The 19,035-nt window shown below is 48.2% G+C and overlaps 1 protein-coding gene across 4 annotated transcripts in view; it reads left to right on the forward strand.

The window, feature by feature from the left end:
• ATAD2B (ATPase family AAA domain containing 2B) overlaps positions 1 to 19,035 on the forward strand; it is a 3,113,054-nt gene that overhangs the window by 1,774,052 nt on the left and 1,319,967 nt on the right. For all 4 annotated transcript variants that reach the window (XM_069605879.1, XM_069605877.1, XM_069605876.1 and 1 more), the window contains exon 18: positions 98 to 284. In XM_069605879.1, the coding sequence (XP_069461980.1) occupies positions 98 to 284 (187 nt within the window). The remainder of the gene's footprint in view (positions 1 to 97; positions 285 to 19,035) is intronic.

The raw sequence follows: 19,035 nt of genomic DNA on the forward strand, positions 1-19,035 counted from the left end.
AATAATACTACTGAAGAGTTTGTGGTTCAGTTTTCACCAGCCTCGACCACAATACTGATAACCGTGTCGATTGTGAGCTGTTGTTCTTTTGTTCTAGGTCAGCACATCAGCAACCAACCTCTTACAGACCAAGATTACTGCTGTCTGGAGAAATGGGTTCTGGACAGACATCACACTTTGCTCCAGCATTACTGCACAGTCTGGAACAATTTTCTGTACACCAACTAGATCTACCAGCACTTTACTCTGTCAGTGCCAAAACACCCGAAGAATCATGTGCACAGGTTAGTAGCACATTTATAAATAAACCACTAAGCTAGATTCTCTCCAGGGCAGCTTATTTTTCCCTTCCTTTGTGATCATGTACATCTACAAGACAAGCGAATTACAAGATATTTGCAGCAATTTTTTATTATTGCATATTTCTGGTTAACTGTTCATTACAGCAGTCTAAGGTCTTAACCCATTTGAATGATTTGTACACTCTGGCAACCAGTCCTTTCATTAAGCTTCTCAGGCAAGTGCTACTCAATGCTCCCATAAAAGTAAGATGCTGTATCGTGCAAGTTGGTGTTACAAGAATTTAAAAAAAGAGTCTACTTGTTAAAAGGCAGCCGGTTCATACACAAGTTCTCTCTGGTTATATTTGTTTTAGCAGGACATTATAAGTATCACTCCTGTGCTTGCTCTCTCGTTTTAGAAAAGTACTCTGTCCATTACCCATTTCTGTTTCTTGAAACTAACTTTCAAGAACATGTTCGCGTTTTTGCATGCGCCATCTTCCCTGGAGAATATCAAACTGCCCAATTTTATTGTTTCATTTTGACAAATTTTACTTTAATATTGTCCCAATGTGGTTTGGTTACTTTTTTCCTTGGAAAAACTTGAACTACTTGAATTTGAATGGAGAGGCTTGTGGCCTAGTGGAGAAGAGAAGGAATGTTCAGCCTGGAGCGGTTCCCTGCATCATTTTTGAGAAGCAGTGTGATGAGGGAACCCAAGGGATAATTAACCCTCTCAGTTCGAGGTAACTAAATACATGAGATTTCATGTGCCGCATCCACTTTCTGAGGGTTTGGTGCTAAATGGCAAAACTAACCTTATTCCAAATGATGGAAATCTGGTAAATTCTGGATCTCTGCAACCATGTCCTTATAAATCATTTGTGTCCTTATAAACCATTGGGGAGTGCTCACATAGGTAGGAGGCCTTGCTGGTACATGTATAATGTAAATAGAAAGTATTGTTCCATATAGGTTTATAGTTGTTGTTTGTAATAAACTGCAGTATTAGTTCTAGGACCCCATGCAGCTTTCATATTGTTGGTACTGCCTATATTGTATGTGATGAAACATGTCTGCTGCTGAGTTGTTGTACACAATTATGGAAGGTTTAGGCTGATTTCAAAGATGTTCTGGCAAGGTCAAAATAATACTACTTAAGAGTTTAACCACCACCATTGATGAGGTCCGAAATCTACCTTCATCTTAAGGGTCTCGCCAACATCCGCTCAGCTATCACCCATGCAGCAAACATCGCCAACCTAATCACTAAAAAATGACCTTGGCGCCATCTTCATTACGGAGACTTGGCTGACCCCCACTTCCACCCACATCATAGACGTCCTTGTGCCAGACGGCTACAAGAATCCAACACAGAGACAGGCCGAACAAGACAGGTGGAGGCCTCGGAGTCATTCACAAGACCTTGTGGTGCTGCACCAGATTTGACGTCTACAACATTGTCTCCTTCAAAGTCCTCCCCTGCCACTTCCCGCTCTCCCCGACTGACAGTCACTTTCCATCTCATTTACAGACCATCCAAACACAACACCGCCTTCATCGGAGACTTCTCCGACATGGTCATCACCATGTCCCTCACGCACGCCAACATCATCTTCCTAGGCGACTTCAACCTCCCAGGCAACAAGGCCACCAAACCAATGAAGGAAGCTCTCCTGGGCCTACTCGACACCCTCAGCCTCACACAGAACACAAAAGACCCAATGCACAGAAAGGTAACATTGACAAATGCAAGCTATATCTGCGAAGTCCCTCTCGTGAGCTGGGGGACCTTTGTTCTGTGAAAAAGATCTTATCCAAAGCCAAAGTAGAGAGAGCACAGTGAAGGAGGTCTGGCCTCAGGGAGTTTGAATATATCAAGGCCCAACATGGATGAGGGTGTTCCGCCTTTGTTTAAGATTGCACCCAATCTTTATATTAGCTCTGAGAGTCATTGGCCCACAGTGCAAAGGGCCAACAATTAGCATTCAGCATATCTGAAGACCTCTCGCAAACAGGTGTACGCGTACTCGGAGTTAGAGATGAGGAAAGAAAAGGTAGACAGGGCCTTTAACCCAGCGTGGATTACGAGCGTCAAATGTCCATTTCGGATCTGCACCGCATTTGTCTTTCTTGTCTTGGTGAGGGCCACTACATGCAGGATTACATAAGTCAATCGATGCACCCAAAGTCACTTTTTGAATGAGAGGCAAAACTCTTTACCTTCCTTCACAAGGAGAGAGGTGATCAGCAGACCTGTTGTGGATCGCCAACCGTAAGACCGTTGCTCCCTGTCGCTCCCTATCCTTAGTACGAAAGGACAAGAAAAAGAAGCAGCATTACAAAAGGTCAAGATCCCTGCATTTGTACCATTAAGGCCTCCTACCTATGATGAGTTCTTCGTCATCAAAGAAGAGGAACCACTACTCCAAGTATGCCACGGAGAAGAAGGCCTCACAGGTACCCTTCCCCACTCAGTCCACTCCTCCAGAGGAATGCAAAGTATTCAGAAGGAAGATGCTTGACATCTATGCCAAGGCACCAGTGGCACCGGCCCCGATGCCAGTGGACATGGTCACATCAAAGGGTCACACTGTTCCGTCTCCGGATGTCGGTCCTCTGACTTCAGGCCTCTGTCTAATGGCTCCCAAGAAGAGCATACATGTCCCTTTTGGAGGAACTTTATGATGATCAAGGGGAAATGGCACCTTTCAGGCTAGAACCTCCCCACCCAAGGGAGGTCAGAGACTTTCCTGAAGAGTTTAATGCGGAACAGTGGGATGTGGTAGACCTTGCAGCTGACTTGCATGTTACCTGGACACCTCACTGCAGGTTCACATGCTCCCTGCTTCCACATTAGGCAAGCTGCAGGCTATTTTTCAGCGCCTGATGGTGAAGGTGGTCGACACCTTAGAGTTGTTTGACCCTTCACGTTCAAAGGTTTAGTATGAGCGTACTGATATCCTGAACAAGGGTCCAAAGGAGGAGACGCTATTTCTTTTGCCCATGCTTCATTAGAAAGTTTGGTAGTCCAGGTTGCTACGGCGTACCTTTAGACTACTTTTTTTGCCACTTGACAGGAAGAGCAAGAGACTTGATGCATTGGGAAGGAAGACTTCCAGCTCTTTGAGTTTTGGTCTCCGATGTGTGAATGCCTCATGTGCTCTGGCCAAGTTCTCTTTTGGCCTGTGGTCAGTCGTGGCAGAAGCACTTGCACCGGACGTGCAGCATGTTGCACAGTTTGGGCTTCTCCCTGAACTCCAGGAAGTCTCAGGTTTCACTGTCCCTCCAATGTATTGGAGCAGTCTTGGACACTCGCTGGGGCTTTCCGCCCGAGGAGAGAGTGGCGATCATCTACAAGATGTTTCAGGTTTTCCATCTACAGGGAAGAGTTCCAGCCTCAACTTTTCTGTTCTTGCTGGGCCTTATCGCATCCTTGTGGTGCCTGAGGCCCGGCTACACATGAGGTCGCTGCAGTGGATTTTGAGTTGACAGTGGTGGCAGTTTCACAGACGAACATCGGACTGTTCTCAAAGAGTGTCGGAGACCTGTAATGGTAGTTCATGAAGGACAACCTCCTGAAAAGGTTGTTTGCCAACCTTCGCCACAGGTGACTTTGGTCATAGATGTGTGCCGGAAAGGATAGGGTGCTCAGCTTCAAGACCTTATGATGAGCGGACTATGGTCCCTGACAGAGTGCCGGGAACACATCAATCTGCTGGCAATCAGAGCAATCAATGGCCCTGGTTGCTTTCCTCCCCTCTGTGAAGGACAAGACAGTATTGGTCCTGATGCACAACAGTGTAGCAGGGTATTACCTCAACAAGTGAGGTGGCATGGGCGCTTGCATATGGAGAACGTGTCTTACTGCTTCCCACCTGGCTGACCAGGAGAACGTGCTGGTGGCTTCCTTGAAAAGACAGTCTTCAACCTCCCATGTGTGGGAACTCTGGTTCTGGAGGAGATTTTCTCTGGCAGGGATTCGTCCGGTGATCTCTTGGAAAATGGTTCTGCTTCAGGGAATTCCCTCATCGGGGAGCTCTGGAGAATGCCTTAAAAGTTGAGTTTCCCTTCTACCTGGTATGTGTTCCAGGCGATCCCTGTCATACCACTAGTTCTCAAGAGATGGAGGCTGCTTGGGTCCACAATGGTCTTGATCACTCTGGACTGGTCCCTGCAGAGAGTGGTACTCAGAGTTGCTGGACATGGCCATCTTTGGTGTTGAGTTTTTTAATAGGAGTTCCATTTGAGCTCCTTCATTCTTGTTAAGGTTGCTCACCTTTTTCCTGGTCACCATCACATACGATAGACAGGTGAGTTAGATCCAGTCTTTGTCAGTTGAAACATCCTATTGGCTTTGTCCCAGGAAAAGTCGACTTGAAGAGTGAGGCCATCCTTGCTTCCGAAAGTGCTCTCTGACTTCCATCTCTCTTAAAAGATGCATATGTCTGTCTTTTTTCCCCTGGCTTATCTTTCCAAGGCACAGGAGTATTGCCATAGGCTGGATCTGGTGCGGCCCCTCAAATTCTTTGTCTCGGACAAGGGAGACCATAGCAGATGACCAGCTTTTTGTTACACTGGTTCCCGAGTGGGAAAAGCTTTGACCAAACAGACCCTGGATGGATCATTCTCTGCATCTCAAAATGCTATGATCTTGCTGGCAAGGAGGACCTCACGGCTTACTCCACCAGGGCTTACTCCCACCTCTGTTTGCAGCGTGGAGTCCCTGTTCTGGATATTTGCCAAGCAGTTACGTGGGTTGCATTGCACACATTCGCTAAGCATTATTGCTTGGATTCTATGTCTGGTAAAGACGCTTGTTTTGGCAGAGCTGTCCTCTTCTGAGTTTTCTGGTTCAGGTGACATGCTTGCTATCCTCCATCCCACAGGTCTTTGTACTGCTTTGGCAGCCTATCAATGTTGTGGAATCCATGGGAGGAATATCCATCAGAAAGAACATTACTGTGAGGTAATTTTTTCTTCTGTACCTATCAAAAGTAATAATTGTTGCATTGTCATCTGCTTCCTGGAGAATCTCTAGGAATTGGCCATGCCTGGTTATGCCCTTGGGACTGGTAAGCGCACACAATTATTAAAACTACAGGTTAGTGGTGTCAATGTGAAGAATATTCATGGCTGTGTGGGCTGCTCTCAATGGGACAAAAGCCAGAATGTGGTCTCCCTTTGATTCCTCTGGAAAGGAAAGAAAAGCAACACCTCCCCTTAGTTAGGTCACAGGGACTCTCACCAGATCATCTGCTGGGAAATCTGCTTCAAAGGTGTACTCTCATAACGAAGTCAAGCCTTGCACCAGGTTGCTGCACTATGGCGGGCCTTTGAAATCAGCAAGCATGGTAAAGAGGTGGAGATAGAGTAGCCAGAAAGGGAAAGGTGGACCCGAGAAAGGGTTTCACAATTGTACTTTTCTGTTGGGGCTCTCCCTTCTTTCCCCACTATGGGTATGGTTTAATAAGGCAAAGGGTACAGCAAAGGGATTGTGTACCCCTTACAGCAGGCTTGCCTTTATAAGAAAGGGTTCTCCCACTCTTTCTTTAATTAATCTATGGACTTTCAAGAAGACAAGAAGAGTTCACTGGATCTCTATTCAGTCCATTACAAAATCTTCCAACAGTGAGGTGAAGCTAGAAGGAATCCAAGGCAGAGGGAACCATCCCTAACCATTCATAGGGAACAGTGGGTGTAGTTGCTGTTTAAAACACAGTTGCCGCTCTGTCAGCTGCACTTCAACCATGCGCCCAACTGGAGGTGAAGGATCCCCTGTAATTGCTAGACAAGTTCCTTGGAGTGGGAGTGCATAACAAAAGGATGTATTCTAAACCTGGAGCCCCTGTATTGGGGACAGCCAGCAACCACAAAGCCTATGAGCAACTGGAATCCTGTCACAGCTTTGAATCTTATTACAACAACGTTCAATGCTGTCCAAACCATCACAGCACATCCAGTGCTGCCTTTGACTCTTCCAGACTCTTCCCAATTTTGAACTGCTTGCCTAAATCTTTGACCCGGCTAGGTGCTGCTTTGCACGATGTAGTGCTTTTGCCACCTCAACTCAAAACACCTGCTCACTGCTGTAGAAGCCTTAAACTCGCCACATCTTCCGGCACCACATTGAACCATGAGTCCCTCCTCTATCCAAATGGAACACTTATTCAAACTGCTGGAAGCCATTTCTTCCACACGATCGTGCAATATCTTATCAAACCAACTTGACTGCTGATTCAAACCTGTTGCACCCTTTGAACTGCATCAAACACCGACCTAAACCACACACGGCCCTGTCTCGACACGACTCGCCGCCTGGATTAATGCGACCCATCCCATCTCAAACCTGATTAGAATCAGTGAATGCGCAGAGATGCCTAGTTGGATAGTATTAAACTACTCAAGATCAATTTTAAGGTACTGTTAAGTGGCCCTGACCCCCACTTTATTGATCATATTTGCTTATTAGCCCCTTTTTTTAAATCCTTTTCTTGAAAGACCTATTCTGTGAAAAGGAACATTGCTGCAATTTCTTGCCAGAACACCACCTGCTTAAGCACCCAGAGTACCATCTGCATCTTCTGTTTTTTTCTTACAGGGGTGCGTTTTTTCTTTTCTTTGTAGATGTTTGCATTTGTAATGTTTAATTAAAAGTCTGTATTGTAAGGGTGCAGAAGAAGGAGCTGACACAAAAGTAGCATGCTTGGTGCTACCTTACCTCTACCTTCTCCAACTTTCAGTGTTATGCGGATTGCACTCTGCTCACCTTCAGGCTCCCCTCTGCCGCCTCTCTTCTCTCGCTCATTCCTGTCTGTCTTTTTGCGATTCAGGAATGGTTCACTACCAATACCAGCAAGACCGAGATCCTCCTCATTGGGACCTCTGCTGATGCTTTCCCTCTTTCACTCTGGCCACCCTCATTGGGCCCTCTCCCTGCACCTTCATGTGAGGCAAAACACCTTGAGGTCATCTTCGACTTTACTCTCTCCTTCTCTCCTCACATTACAGACCTCTCGAAGAAGTCTCACTACCAGTTGCACCTTCTCAGAGGTATTCGCCCTTTTCTCATTTTCCCCGAGAAACTCAATGTCTCCAGAGCCCTGGTTCTCTCTAGGCTGCACTACTGCAACAGCCTCTTTGTCAATCTGCCTTCCTCTACTCTCCGCCCTTTGCAGCTAATCCAGAACAGAATTGCAGGACTTGTCCTTGGCCTCAAGCCCAGGGATTGCATCTCTCCAGCCCTGAAATCTCTCCACTGGGTCCCGGTAGCTGCAAGGATCGAGTTCAGTACCCTCTGCATTGTCCACAAGGCTTTCTGGTGCTGGGACCCGCACTACATCCAACTCTCTCTTCCTAAACCTCTTCCTTCTCGAGCCCTTCATTCAGCTACCTCTAACTCTCTGATGGTCAGACGTTTCTCCAGGCAGAGAGTGGGAGGTAGATCTCTCTCTGTCCTCTGCAGGGGCCTCCCTCTGGAATTGCCTCCGTGCCCCTCTCAATTTCTAACAGAACCACCTCAGGTTCCAGAAGCAGCTCAAGTCTTCCCTTGTACGCTTCCTCTTTTCTCTGTTTCCCCCTTGCTGACCCACCTGTCTCCTACGCTGGTGGGTCTCCTGGCTACCCTCAGAAATCTATGGGCACCAGGCTCCCCACGACCTGCAAGCACCTGCACTGCCTGCGGTCCTCTGCACACTTCGGGGTTGTATCTGTAGCCCTACAACCACCTTCCTCCTTGTACTACCCTAAGCCGGCCCCCCTGGCTGCAATGACCCTGAGCAATGCTTCCCTGACCATACATCTCCTCTCCCCCCCCTGCACTTGCACGATCTGAATGACACAAGTCCTAGTAAGATTGTTTGTTTCGGTGTTAGGGAGAATTCTCTGTTTAGGCTGAATTTCCTAACCTAGTGAGTCCCCCAGCAGCTTTGCTGGATTTTTGGGGTTTATTTTTTTTCTCCTGCCAAGAGTGAGACTCTTTTACCCTCACTCTTGGGCATGATTTGAGTGTGTTTCTTTGAATCTAGATGTGTTTAATGGGCTATGGGGTCTTCTACCCCATAGGGCTTCATGTGTTTTTGTGATGTGTGTTACACAGCACCCTCAGTGCAGTAACACAATGGGTGTCATAGTGACCCCCCCAGTATAGACTCCATACCCTGGGACTGACTACTGTCTCCCAGGGCATGTAAAGTCACCATTGACTTTACTAGTCTTAAATTCTGAACAGAACCAGTACAAACCATCATATTGTGGACGTACTGGCGGGGGCAATTCAATTGCCCCGGGGTCTGTTAGTCGAGGGGCACGTCTCCGTCCCCCCTGATCGAGTTTTGGCTGGTGGCAGTGGATACTACTTTTTATATTCAACCGCGAATATTTTCCTGTGGGATTTCCCATTGTTTTAGGCTACTATCTTTATTTAATTATTTACGGTAGCCTCGAACATACCGCCGGTTTATTTAATATTAATTCTCCGGTTGGTATTTTTTGCCAAAACTTGATTCTAAAATGACGTTTGTGTTCTCTTCTGTAATCCAACCCAAGTCGAGCCCTTTGTTCCACTTTTTGGCGGGCTTCTCCACAGAAGCCCTCCAAAGTGGTGCCACTCTGTCTGGGGTACTTAGGAGGGGTGGAGGGGGATTTAGGCACCCTGGACTGAGTTGCCTAGGCAACTCAAGTCGCACTCCGTCCTGATTAGCCCAGGTGGTGAGCCGGCCGGCTCACCACTTAGCATGTTTGAGTGACAGCTAGGCTGAGTGAATGGGGGTGTGCTGCATAAAAGCAGGGCTTTGGGGACTGGAACTTCAGAAGTCGCCACAGCACCAAAGAATTCGACGAGGGAGAAGCTGAGCCGACCTGCCACGACGACACCACCGGTGGAGCCCTGCTGGACCATCTCACCACTTTTCCCAACGACAGAGGAGATCTCCCGCCAGAGAGTCTTCTTCCTTTGACTGGTGGGGATAACCAGTTTCACCGTCTTTTCACCTTCCCGATGTACCTCGTGGCCACCTTGCCTGTGCCAAGCACCCGGCAACCGGGATACCACGTTTTACCACGACCGCGAAAAAAAGGTACCACCTTTAACCGGAAAACTCTGCGGCTGGTTTCTTCCCTGGCAGTGCAACGACCTTCATCCTTCCTCCAAGTCGAGATCTTCTCTTCCACTGGACGACAACGCGACTTGCACCCACTGCCAGGAACAACTGCCACCGCTGGAGGATCCTTCCCACTTAAGGTACCGTGTCCCGTCTGGCTTCCCTTGCCACCGACTGTACGGGGTAGATTTAGCCCCCGGCTTTCGAACCTGGGTTGGCCTGGGACACCCTTGCTAAACTTTCCTAAGCCTCTCAACTCTTTTTGAACTCTCTGCAAGACTTTCTAAGCCTAGTGTAACTGTGTGATCTTGGGTGCATTTGTGCTCTGCTCTCTCTAAGAGTTAGCCCAGCCTTTGGACTTTGGCTCACCAGTGACTTTTGCTCTTCTGCCTTGCTAACAGTGTTCCTGAACCTTAGAGTGGTGTACCTTTCCATATTCTGTCTTTTTCCCTCCCTTTTTCGCAAACTTATTGGAGTGCCATCTAGTTAAGCGCTCACCTCTGTATGAAAATAAGTGGTGTTTTACTAAGACTTATCTGATAAGAAAAAAGGGGTGTATATATTACAATAGTAACTGTGTTTAGAATATTTTACAACAAGAGTGCTGGAGTGTTTCAAACAGTGTGTTTTTAAATAAATAATTATATACTTTGATACCAAAGCTCTGGTCAGTGTTGGCTTGTATTGGTGTGTCTGAGTGCCTATTGTGTATACTTTGCATACTGCCTAACTCTTCTTGAGAGAAGTCTGACTGCTCAGTCACAGCTACCAGGTAAATCTGGGTGGTACAGACTGCTACCAAGTAGGTTTACTGCTAACACCTGTAGTCCTAAATCTTTTGCAGTGTTCCGTAAGGGAACTGCAAAGGTTTCTGCCTAACATTAGTCCTCCTATGTCTCCCTACCTTGTCTTGTCGCGCATAGAAACACTTGTGTACAGGGACGTTATAAATGACATATAACATACAAATCCGTTCATTGACTAGGAAAGAGAAATAAAACCTAACTATCCCTATTACTAAGGGGGGGGGGGGGGGTTCCCTGCCTCAACCAAAGGGATAAGATGTCTGTCAACTCAAGTGTCCACCGTCCTATGTCAAGACAATCCCTACTTCTGTCCTTTGCGCTAGAAACTAAAGTATAAGTCAGTACTGTTTTTGTCCCCCCTACCCCAGATTGTAAAGTTTCAACCACTACTTCTCTTCTGGATGGGCCAGGAGAATGTCTCCCTTCTTCTGGCGTCTGCTCTCACATAGCCCGGAAATTACTCCCTTCCCCAGGCTTTTGTTTTCAACCTTACTTCCGATCTAGGTCACCAGGAGAATGACTCCATTCTCCTGGTATTTTATCATCAGTTCCTTCCAACCAGGGGGAATCGTTCCCTTCCCTTGGTCTTCTTTTCCTTTGGCTTCAGATCTACAACACCCAGTTCTGAGTGTTAGAAGGGTCCATGACTCTGCCTTTTCTTCTTTGATTTGACTCCCTTGGTTCACCACTTTGCCAAGCACTGCGATGAGAAAGATGACTCGTACCACTTTCTTACTTTGGGTCCCGTGCCCTGGTTTCTCTTCTTTGAACTGGCCTACTTGGTTCACTTCCCTGCCAAGCACGACCATGAGGAAGATGACTTGTACTTTTAGGTTCCCTGAACCTCCTTTGGCAATCAGTGGACTTCTCTACCACTGTCATGATGGTTTCTCCCTTTCAAGTTCTTTTTATGGTGCTTGGGGTCCTCGACCCTTCCCTGGTGTTCAACAGGGTTCGTTCCACCACTGTAATGAGGAGACGGTGTATAGGGTTTCTGCTCCTGCCGTACCACCCAAGCGTTATGATTGCAAAGAGTGCCTCTAGACAATTGCATGCACTCTCTTGGTAAACCGCCCTGCATCCCCTCTGTCTCTCCTATGCCACCTTTTACCTTGTTGGGTGTTACAGCACATCACTGGGGCCTACTGTGATTTTGGGCATTCGGTTCGGGTTCTCCGGCGTCTTGCTTTCCCTACTGCTGAGCAATGTCATTCCAAGTTGCGGTCTGCGTTCCTTCTTCCTCTCGATAATGCTTTGCACAGGGTCTGCTCTCGCAGGCCTTTCAATCATCAGATGCAGCAAACTGCCAGCATCCTTGGAGCTCCTCCAGGGGGCTATCGGGTGGCAGCCTCACATCCACTGCCTCATTGAAAAGAGTTCCCCCTCTGAGAGAAGTGACGGCATCTAGCGAATCATCACAGTTTTGTTATAGAACCTTGATGGAACCATGATTCCCCTAATACCGCGGCATAGATTGCAACCGTTTCTGGACAAATGCTTCTAATATGCGAAATGAAATTGATGCAGATTATAGTAAAGCATCTGTTTTTCCTTTCTAGGGTGTTGCTTCTGCCTAAAAAGAACTTCAGGCTCTCTCAATAGGGTAGAATAATACTTACTTTGCCTTCCCTGAGGTGAACTGCAATGGGGCTGGGGTGGGTTAAGGCTTCCAGGATTGTCCCAAACTATCATCCTGTGATAGTAACCATGTGGGAGGGTGGGGTGACCAGAGGAACCTCCCCATACAACCTACTGACCCATTATTGACGGGCACAGGGAATCACCCAGTCCCTGAGTCACCTCCTTGATAGCCCCCAGAACCAGTGAGGGGACTTTGTAACAGCATTTATCCCAACAACCTCCTGTTTTTAAATAAAGTATACCATATACATGTAACCATTGTCACTTGCTTTAAATTTGCTGGCATTGTAGGATGCGCTGCATGTAACATGTCTGCACCTATCTGGGTATGCCCATTGGCAGCTGTGTTTGTATTACGAAGGTGGATTGGGTTCCTCTATCCTGAGGGGTTGGTACAAACGTCTGGTTGTCAACTAGTCCGGACCATCTGCTTTTTTTAAAGAAAGCTTTTGAAACATTAAGCGTACCCCTATCAGTCTGCCAAAGTCTTGTCAATGTTCAATGTAGTTGTGATAAAGCTTTGTCTTTTCTTACATTTCTAAGAAGAAATGTATTTGTTGTTTTTGTGGAATGTCCCTCAATTCCCTTTTCCTTCACTTGTTAACTTGTACTGTCTTTTGTGTTATCTCTTCTTAAGATCAATGACTTCTTAGTTCAGTCTCCGCTTGGTTTCTCTGACTCACAAATGTGCTATTACGTGTTAAAGATGTGAACTACACCACTTCATGAAATGTCACTATTATGTAACAAATTTGCAATTTCAATGCCTTTAATCCCCAAACAAATCCAACTCCAGCAAGTGCCACATCCATCGCAAAACAAATGCCACTTTTAGGCTTAGTGTGCTGTAGTCGCTTGTTTACCATACACTCTTAGAAATCTATACACAGACCTTATTGTTATATTATGCTATGGTAAAGGATATTTATACCATGCATTGTCACCACTGGAGTGGTCCCCTGGTGCTCTGGCAGATCTGAAAAGCAGGATAGTAGTACTGAGCGGGAAAAAGCACAAGAGAGCTGTGATGTGCTGTTCGCAGCTTCAGTTCGGTTTACACCATTCGCTGAGCATAGGTGTGATTTTTCAGTCGGTAGTGAGCGAGGCCATGTGTGGTTTGTTTCGTTGTTGCAGTGAAGTGCATGCGTTTTGTTGTGCAATATAGGTATGGCTGTGGGTAGTTTAGAGTTTGTGAGCAGATAGATGAGTTTTTTAATTGCTAAACTTCACAATTCTATCCAAGTGTGATGCATGGTTAATCTTCACAGTTCCATCTGGATGGGCCGTGTGACTAAAAATCACAATTCACTCTAAATGTGACGCATGGTTAAACTTCACCTGGACAGAGGGTGAACTCCTAAATTGGAGGCACAACAGTAATTGCAAAATACCTAGATTTGAGATCTGGATATAAGGAGGACGCATAAGTATGGGGCACAACAGTAAAATAAAACCACCTAAAAGTTGGGACACAGCAGTGATAAAAAATACTATTTACGAGATGGCTAATTTTGGTATGTTATGTAGGTAAGAGTGGCAGGGTTTTTTGGAATACAGGGATTGCTGTACTCTCCACCCAGACTACACTTACCCAGTCAGTCGCTGCTGGTTGACGGCTGGCTACTGGCGTCCGAGGCGAACACAGGCAAGCACGGACTGGAGCTACCTCTTCGGGAGCTGCCCTTTGCCTTGGGGCCCCTTAGCCAAAGGAGCTACACTGGCAGGGGCTGCCCTCGAAAGGCCTCTGAAATAGAGCTGTTCCAGTCACAGGTGTGGCATGAACCAGTGAGAATCAAACGGGCAAATTGCACCTGAATGTTTCAGCCAATTGCAAGGGCTAGGGTGGGGAGAGTAAACAAAGCCAAAAACAAAGGACTACACCACAAGCCTGCATACCTTGGATGCAGAGCAGCTCAGAAAACGGGGTGGGAGTCAACAAAAAATATTAACTAAACCCCACAGAAAACCACACAGTAGGCAGAAAACAATTGAAAAATAAACACAAATCCCTCCACAAAGGCACCTATAACAGGCCAGAAAACGCATTGAAATCAATGTAAAACTACTCATTGACCATCAACCAGCCCCTAAGAGTGCTTTATAAGTGGTATCCCTGAAGGATGCATCTGGATTATGGTGAGGAAGGCAAGGGGCTTGCTTATTATGAGCTCATTGTCCTCTGACACTACTGGCGTTCAAGACTCTCTCTCCTGGCAATTTACTCAGCACAAGTGGTGCATCTATTGCACTGCACTCAGACATGCAGATAAATGTATAATGATGCTGCCACGTTAACATAAGTGATCACCTCCGATGTCTCTTACCCCATTCCAAAATATGGCAGGTACACTATACACAATGAAAGCTGGCCTACTTGGGCCTTGTTACCAGAACTGTGAGCTAATTGAAGGCGCAGACATCAGAACTGCAGAGCCACCACCGAATCACTCCCCTCTTCCCTATCCTGATGACAATCCTCCACTCATAAGGAATGTGAATGCTAGATGTTGTACATATTTACCAGGGTCCCAGTACCAGCTACACCCTCAGGCCTCACCGTGCTTTGAGAAGCCAGCATAGGTGCCACTGTGGACCAGAACTGCCTGCAAACTATGTGCCAACCCCCCCAATGGACTCCACTCCATCCTGATGCCCCAGTTCTGGCTACTCTACTCTTGGTGTCACTGATACCAGAGTTTCCAGGAGGGAAGTATATGTCAGAAATGTCAGATCTTCTATGAGGAACGGGATGCTATTCCCTTTTAGGTTTGCATTCATGTATTCCTGGGAGACTGAGAACTTCCCTGAGGAGGTTTACAGTGAGGAGGAGGATATGGCTTCTGACCTAAAAGGAGCCAGTGGCATGGACACCTCTCTAGAACCTAATATCCTTTCAGCACCTGGTATGGGTAGGCCTGATGCTTCCTTCCAAAATGTGATGACAAATGTTTTGGCGACTTTGGGTTTGTCTGCTCCCACTAGGCTGAAAGTTCAGTTTGATCTGATGGATATCTCGGATGAGTGTCCTCCAAGAGAGACCTTTACCTTTCAACCCGGCAGTGAAACATGGCTAGCCCACTTGGGTCCTGGTTTCCTCACTATGTATTTGTCACCTTATTGTGTGCCCTAGAGCACTCACACTTCCCCTGAGACTAAGTCTTGACTGCCCAGCTAGCCTCCCTTGATTGGGTTTTGCCTAACCTCTGTGTCTTTCCTGTTTACCATAAATAGGGTGGCCTCCCAAAATCCCCCCACCAAGGCTGATTTTGAAAATCCATCTAAAAACTACCTTTTCCTGCTTTCCCATCCCACTATAGGGTTGCATGGGTGTAAAGTCCTCACCATATGTCCATCTCCCTAGCCTGACTAATATCTGTGGTGGTCTGGTCAAGGATCCTCCCGTGGGCCTTCCCTTGAGTGGTGGGACTGGGAGAGAAACCTTTCTGAACATTCCTTAACTTTGGAACACCTACCTGTAGCTGCCGCTTTCCAATAGTAAACCAACCTGAACAATGTGCTTTATGGCATTCACTGCAGGCAGCCGGCGCGAGGTGAGGAAGCCCATCCGGGCACGCCGCCTATTTTTCGGGAGCCAACTGGGCCCCCAGGCCCTCCGAGCGTCCCTGTCCCACCCCGCACCCTCTTCCTGATTCCCGCTCCCCTCCCGCCTCCCAACCCGCCCATCCCCGCTCTGATTGGGCCGTGAGCCCAGGTTGAAAGGGTCTAGCGACCCTCCTCGCACCGGCCCCTGCATTCACTGCAGGCAGCCGGCGCGAGGTGAGGAAGCCCATCTGGGCACGCCACCTATTTTTCGGGAGCCAACTGGGCCCCCAGGCCCTCCGAGCGTCCCTCTCCCACCCCGCACCCTCTTCCTGATTCCCGCTCCCCTCCCGCCTCCCAACCCGCCCATCCCCGCTCTGATTGGGCCGTGAGCCCAGGTTGGAAAGGGTCTAGCGACCCTCCTCGCACCGGCCCCTGCATTCACTGCAGGCAGCCGGCGCGAGGTGAGGAAGCCCATCCGGGCACGCCGCCTATTTTTCGGGAGCCAACTGGGCCCGCAGGCCCTCCGAGCGTCCCTCTCCCACCCCGCACCCTCTTCCTGATTCCCGCTCCCCTCCCGCCTCCCAACCCGCCCATCCCCGCTCTGATTGGGCCGTGAGCTCAGGTTGAAAGGGTCTAGCGACCCTCCTCGCACCGGCCCCTGCATTCACTGCAGGCAGCCGGTGCGAGGTGAGGAAGCCCATCCGGGCACGCCGCCTATTTTTCGGGAGCCAACTGGGCCCCCAGGCCCTCCGAGCGTCCCTCTCCCACCCCGCACCCTCTTCCTGATTCCCGCTCCCCTCCCGCCTCCCAACCCGCCCATCCCTGCTCTGATTGGGCCGTGAGCCCAGGTTGAAAGGGTCTAGCGACCCTCCTCGCACCGGCCCCTGCATTCACTGCAGGCAGCCGGCGCGAGGTGAGGAAGCCCATCCGGGCACGCCGCCTATTTTCCGGGAGCCAACTGGGCCCCCAGGCCCTCCGAGCGTCCCTCTCCCACCCCGCACCCTCTTCCTGATTCCCGCTCCCCTCCCGCCTCCCAACCCGCCCATCCCCGCTCTGATTGGGCCGTGAGCCCAGGTTGAAAGGGTCTAGCGACCCTCCTCGCACCGGCCCCTGCATTCACTGCAGGCAGCCGGCGCGAGGTGAGGAAGCCCATCCGGGCACGCCGCCTATTTTCCGGGAGCCAACTGGGCCCCCAGGCCCTCCGAGCGTCCCTCTCCCACCCCGCACCCTCTTCCTGATTCCCGCTCCCCTCCCGCCTCCCAACCCGCCCATCCCCGCTCTGATTGGGCCGTGAGCCCAGGTTGAAATGGTCTAGCTTCTGAGGAGCAGGTGAGTGTTCCCCCCATGAGCGACCCCATTTGAGTGATTTTGGGGTTGATTTGCTCCCCCGGGCCCCGCGTTGCCCCGTGCTTTTCCCGGCCTCCCCTTCCTGGTTTCTCCCTCGCTCGCCCCACGCCCATCAAGGTCCTGCTCCCGCCTCCCGACCCGCCCATCCCCTACCTTCATCACTGGTCCTCCCAGGGCAGCCCTCTGCCCGGCAGCCCCAGCGGCTAAGGGCCCCGAGGCCAAGGGCGGCTCCAACAGAGGCGGCTCCAGAAAGTGTCTGCAGGTGTCCGCAGGGGACGCCAAGGAAGCCAGCAACCAACAGACACCAACAAAAACCGTGAGTGTGGCATGGGTGGGGAGTAGAGCAATCACTCTACTCCAGAAAGTTCCTGCCACTCTAACTTACCTATCAATGGCCTAGACCGCTACAGACCCGCACCATGCATTATTAGAAAGATGTGACCACCAGCCCAAACCTATTAATGGCGGGACATCAAACACTGCCTGCAGTATAATGCTAACCATACCACGAGTGAACCACAAAGACTAGCCTGCGCCAAATCTAGACAGAAATATGATTGTTAGCATGGATTCTCAAGTTTTATGAATCCTAGCATGTCCACATTTGGATAGAATTGTGATTGTTAGCATGCCCACTCTCAGATGGAATTGTGAATACTGGCATGTCCACATTGGGATAGAATTGTGAATGTTAGCATGTCCACATTGGGATAGAATTGTGAATGTTGGCATGTCCACTCTTGGATGGAGTTGTGAATGTTAGCATGTCCACATTTGGATAGAATTGTGAATGTTAGCATGTCCTCACTTGGATAGAATTGTGAATGTTAGCATGTCCACACTTGGATAGAATTGTGAATGTTAACATGTCCACACTTGGATAGAATTGTGAATGTTAGCATATCCACACTTAGATGGAATTGTGAATATCGGCCTGCGTCGCATCTAGATGGAATTGTAAATGTTAACATGTGAAAGATGCATTAGGAAAGCGTGCCCTATAGCCTCTCCATGAATTTAGAATGTGCCCAATAGCCTGTCTGGTAAACTGAATTTAGAAGTGTACCCAAGATCCTCTGTGACAGTTGCATTTAGAAGTGTGCCCAATAGACACTCTGGAAAGTTGCATCTAGAAGTGTGCCCAATAACCTCCCTGTGAATTTAGTAGGGTTCCCAATAGACACTCTATGAAAGTTGCATTTAGAAGTATGTCCATTATCCCCTCAGTGAAATTTAGAAGTGTACCCATAGCCTCCCTGAGAGTTGCATTTAGAAGTGTGCCCAATAGTCTCTCTAGTAAATTGAATTTAGAAGTGTTCCCAACACCCTCTCTGGAAAAGCCTCTCTGAAAATTGACTTAATAGTGCGCCCAGAATCCACTACGTAGAAAATGGAATTTAGAATTGCGCCCAATAGCATCGCTGTGAAGGTTGCATTTAGAAGTGTAACCAATACCCTCTGTGAAAGTTGATTATAGAAGTGTATCCAATAGACGCTCTGTAAAGTTGAATTTAGAAGTGTTCCCAATAGTCGCTCTGTGAAGTTAAATTTAGAAGTGTTCCCAATAGCATCTGTGAAAGTTGACTATAGAATTGTATCCTATAGACACTCTGGAAAGTTTCATTTATAAGTGTGCCCAATAGCCTCTAGTAAACTGAATCTAGAAGTGCGCCCAGTACCCTCTCTGGGAAAGTTGCAATTAGAAGTGTGCTCAGTGAAAGAGCATATAACCGATCATACCACACCACCATGCTTACTCTCTCCTTACATCACCACTCAACTAGAACACAGAGATACTATGACACCATTCGGTATAACTGTTCTCATACCAACATTCCGCCGCTTACTCCACATCATTCTATGTAATCACTGCTGGTTCCACACCCCCCAGCCAGGCGTTTTCCTCAGGCCTAACGCAGCCACATCCGTTCCGGATAAATCCTGCCAGAACGAACACATTCTCCTGATCTCTCAACCACCACACCTACCGCTAAGAAGCAGCTATTACACGAGTACCGCACGAGCTGCACACATACCCGGTGCTCACACGCACCTTTTGACTCTCCCTACTCTCTCTACTGATCTGAACTTCGGTTCCCAAGGGCGTTCAACCTACAAGCGCCTTCAGACCATACCAATGGTATATAAGGCGCTATATAAGTGCAAAATAACATAACATAACATAACTGGTGAAATTTGGACACTGAGCCTCATTTCCTGTCAGGGCTGGATTCACTAAATTCTATGCACCTTGTCTTAGGTTGATCTGTAAGTATTCCATCTAAATTACTTACCTGTGTTTACTGGTACTCAAAA

This window comes from Ambystoma mexicanum, chromosome 4p (genome assembly GCF_040938575.1).
Source record: "Ambystoma mexicanum isolate Mex_15411 chromosome 4p, UKY_AmexF1_1, whole genome shotgun sequence".
Taxonomy (NCBI): Eukaryota; Metazoa; Chordata; class Amphibia; order Caudata; family Ambystomatidae; genus Ambystoma; species Ambystoma mexicanum.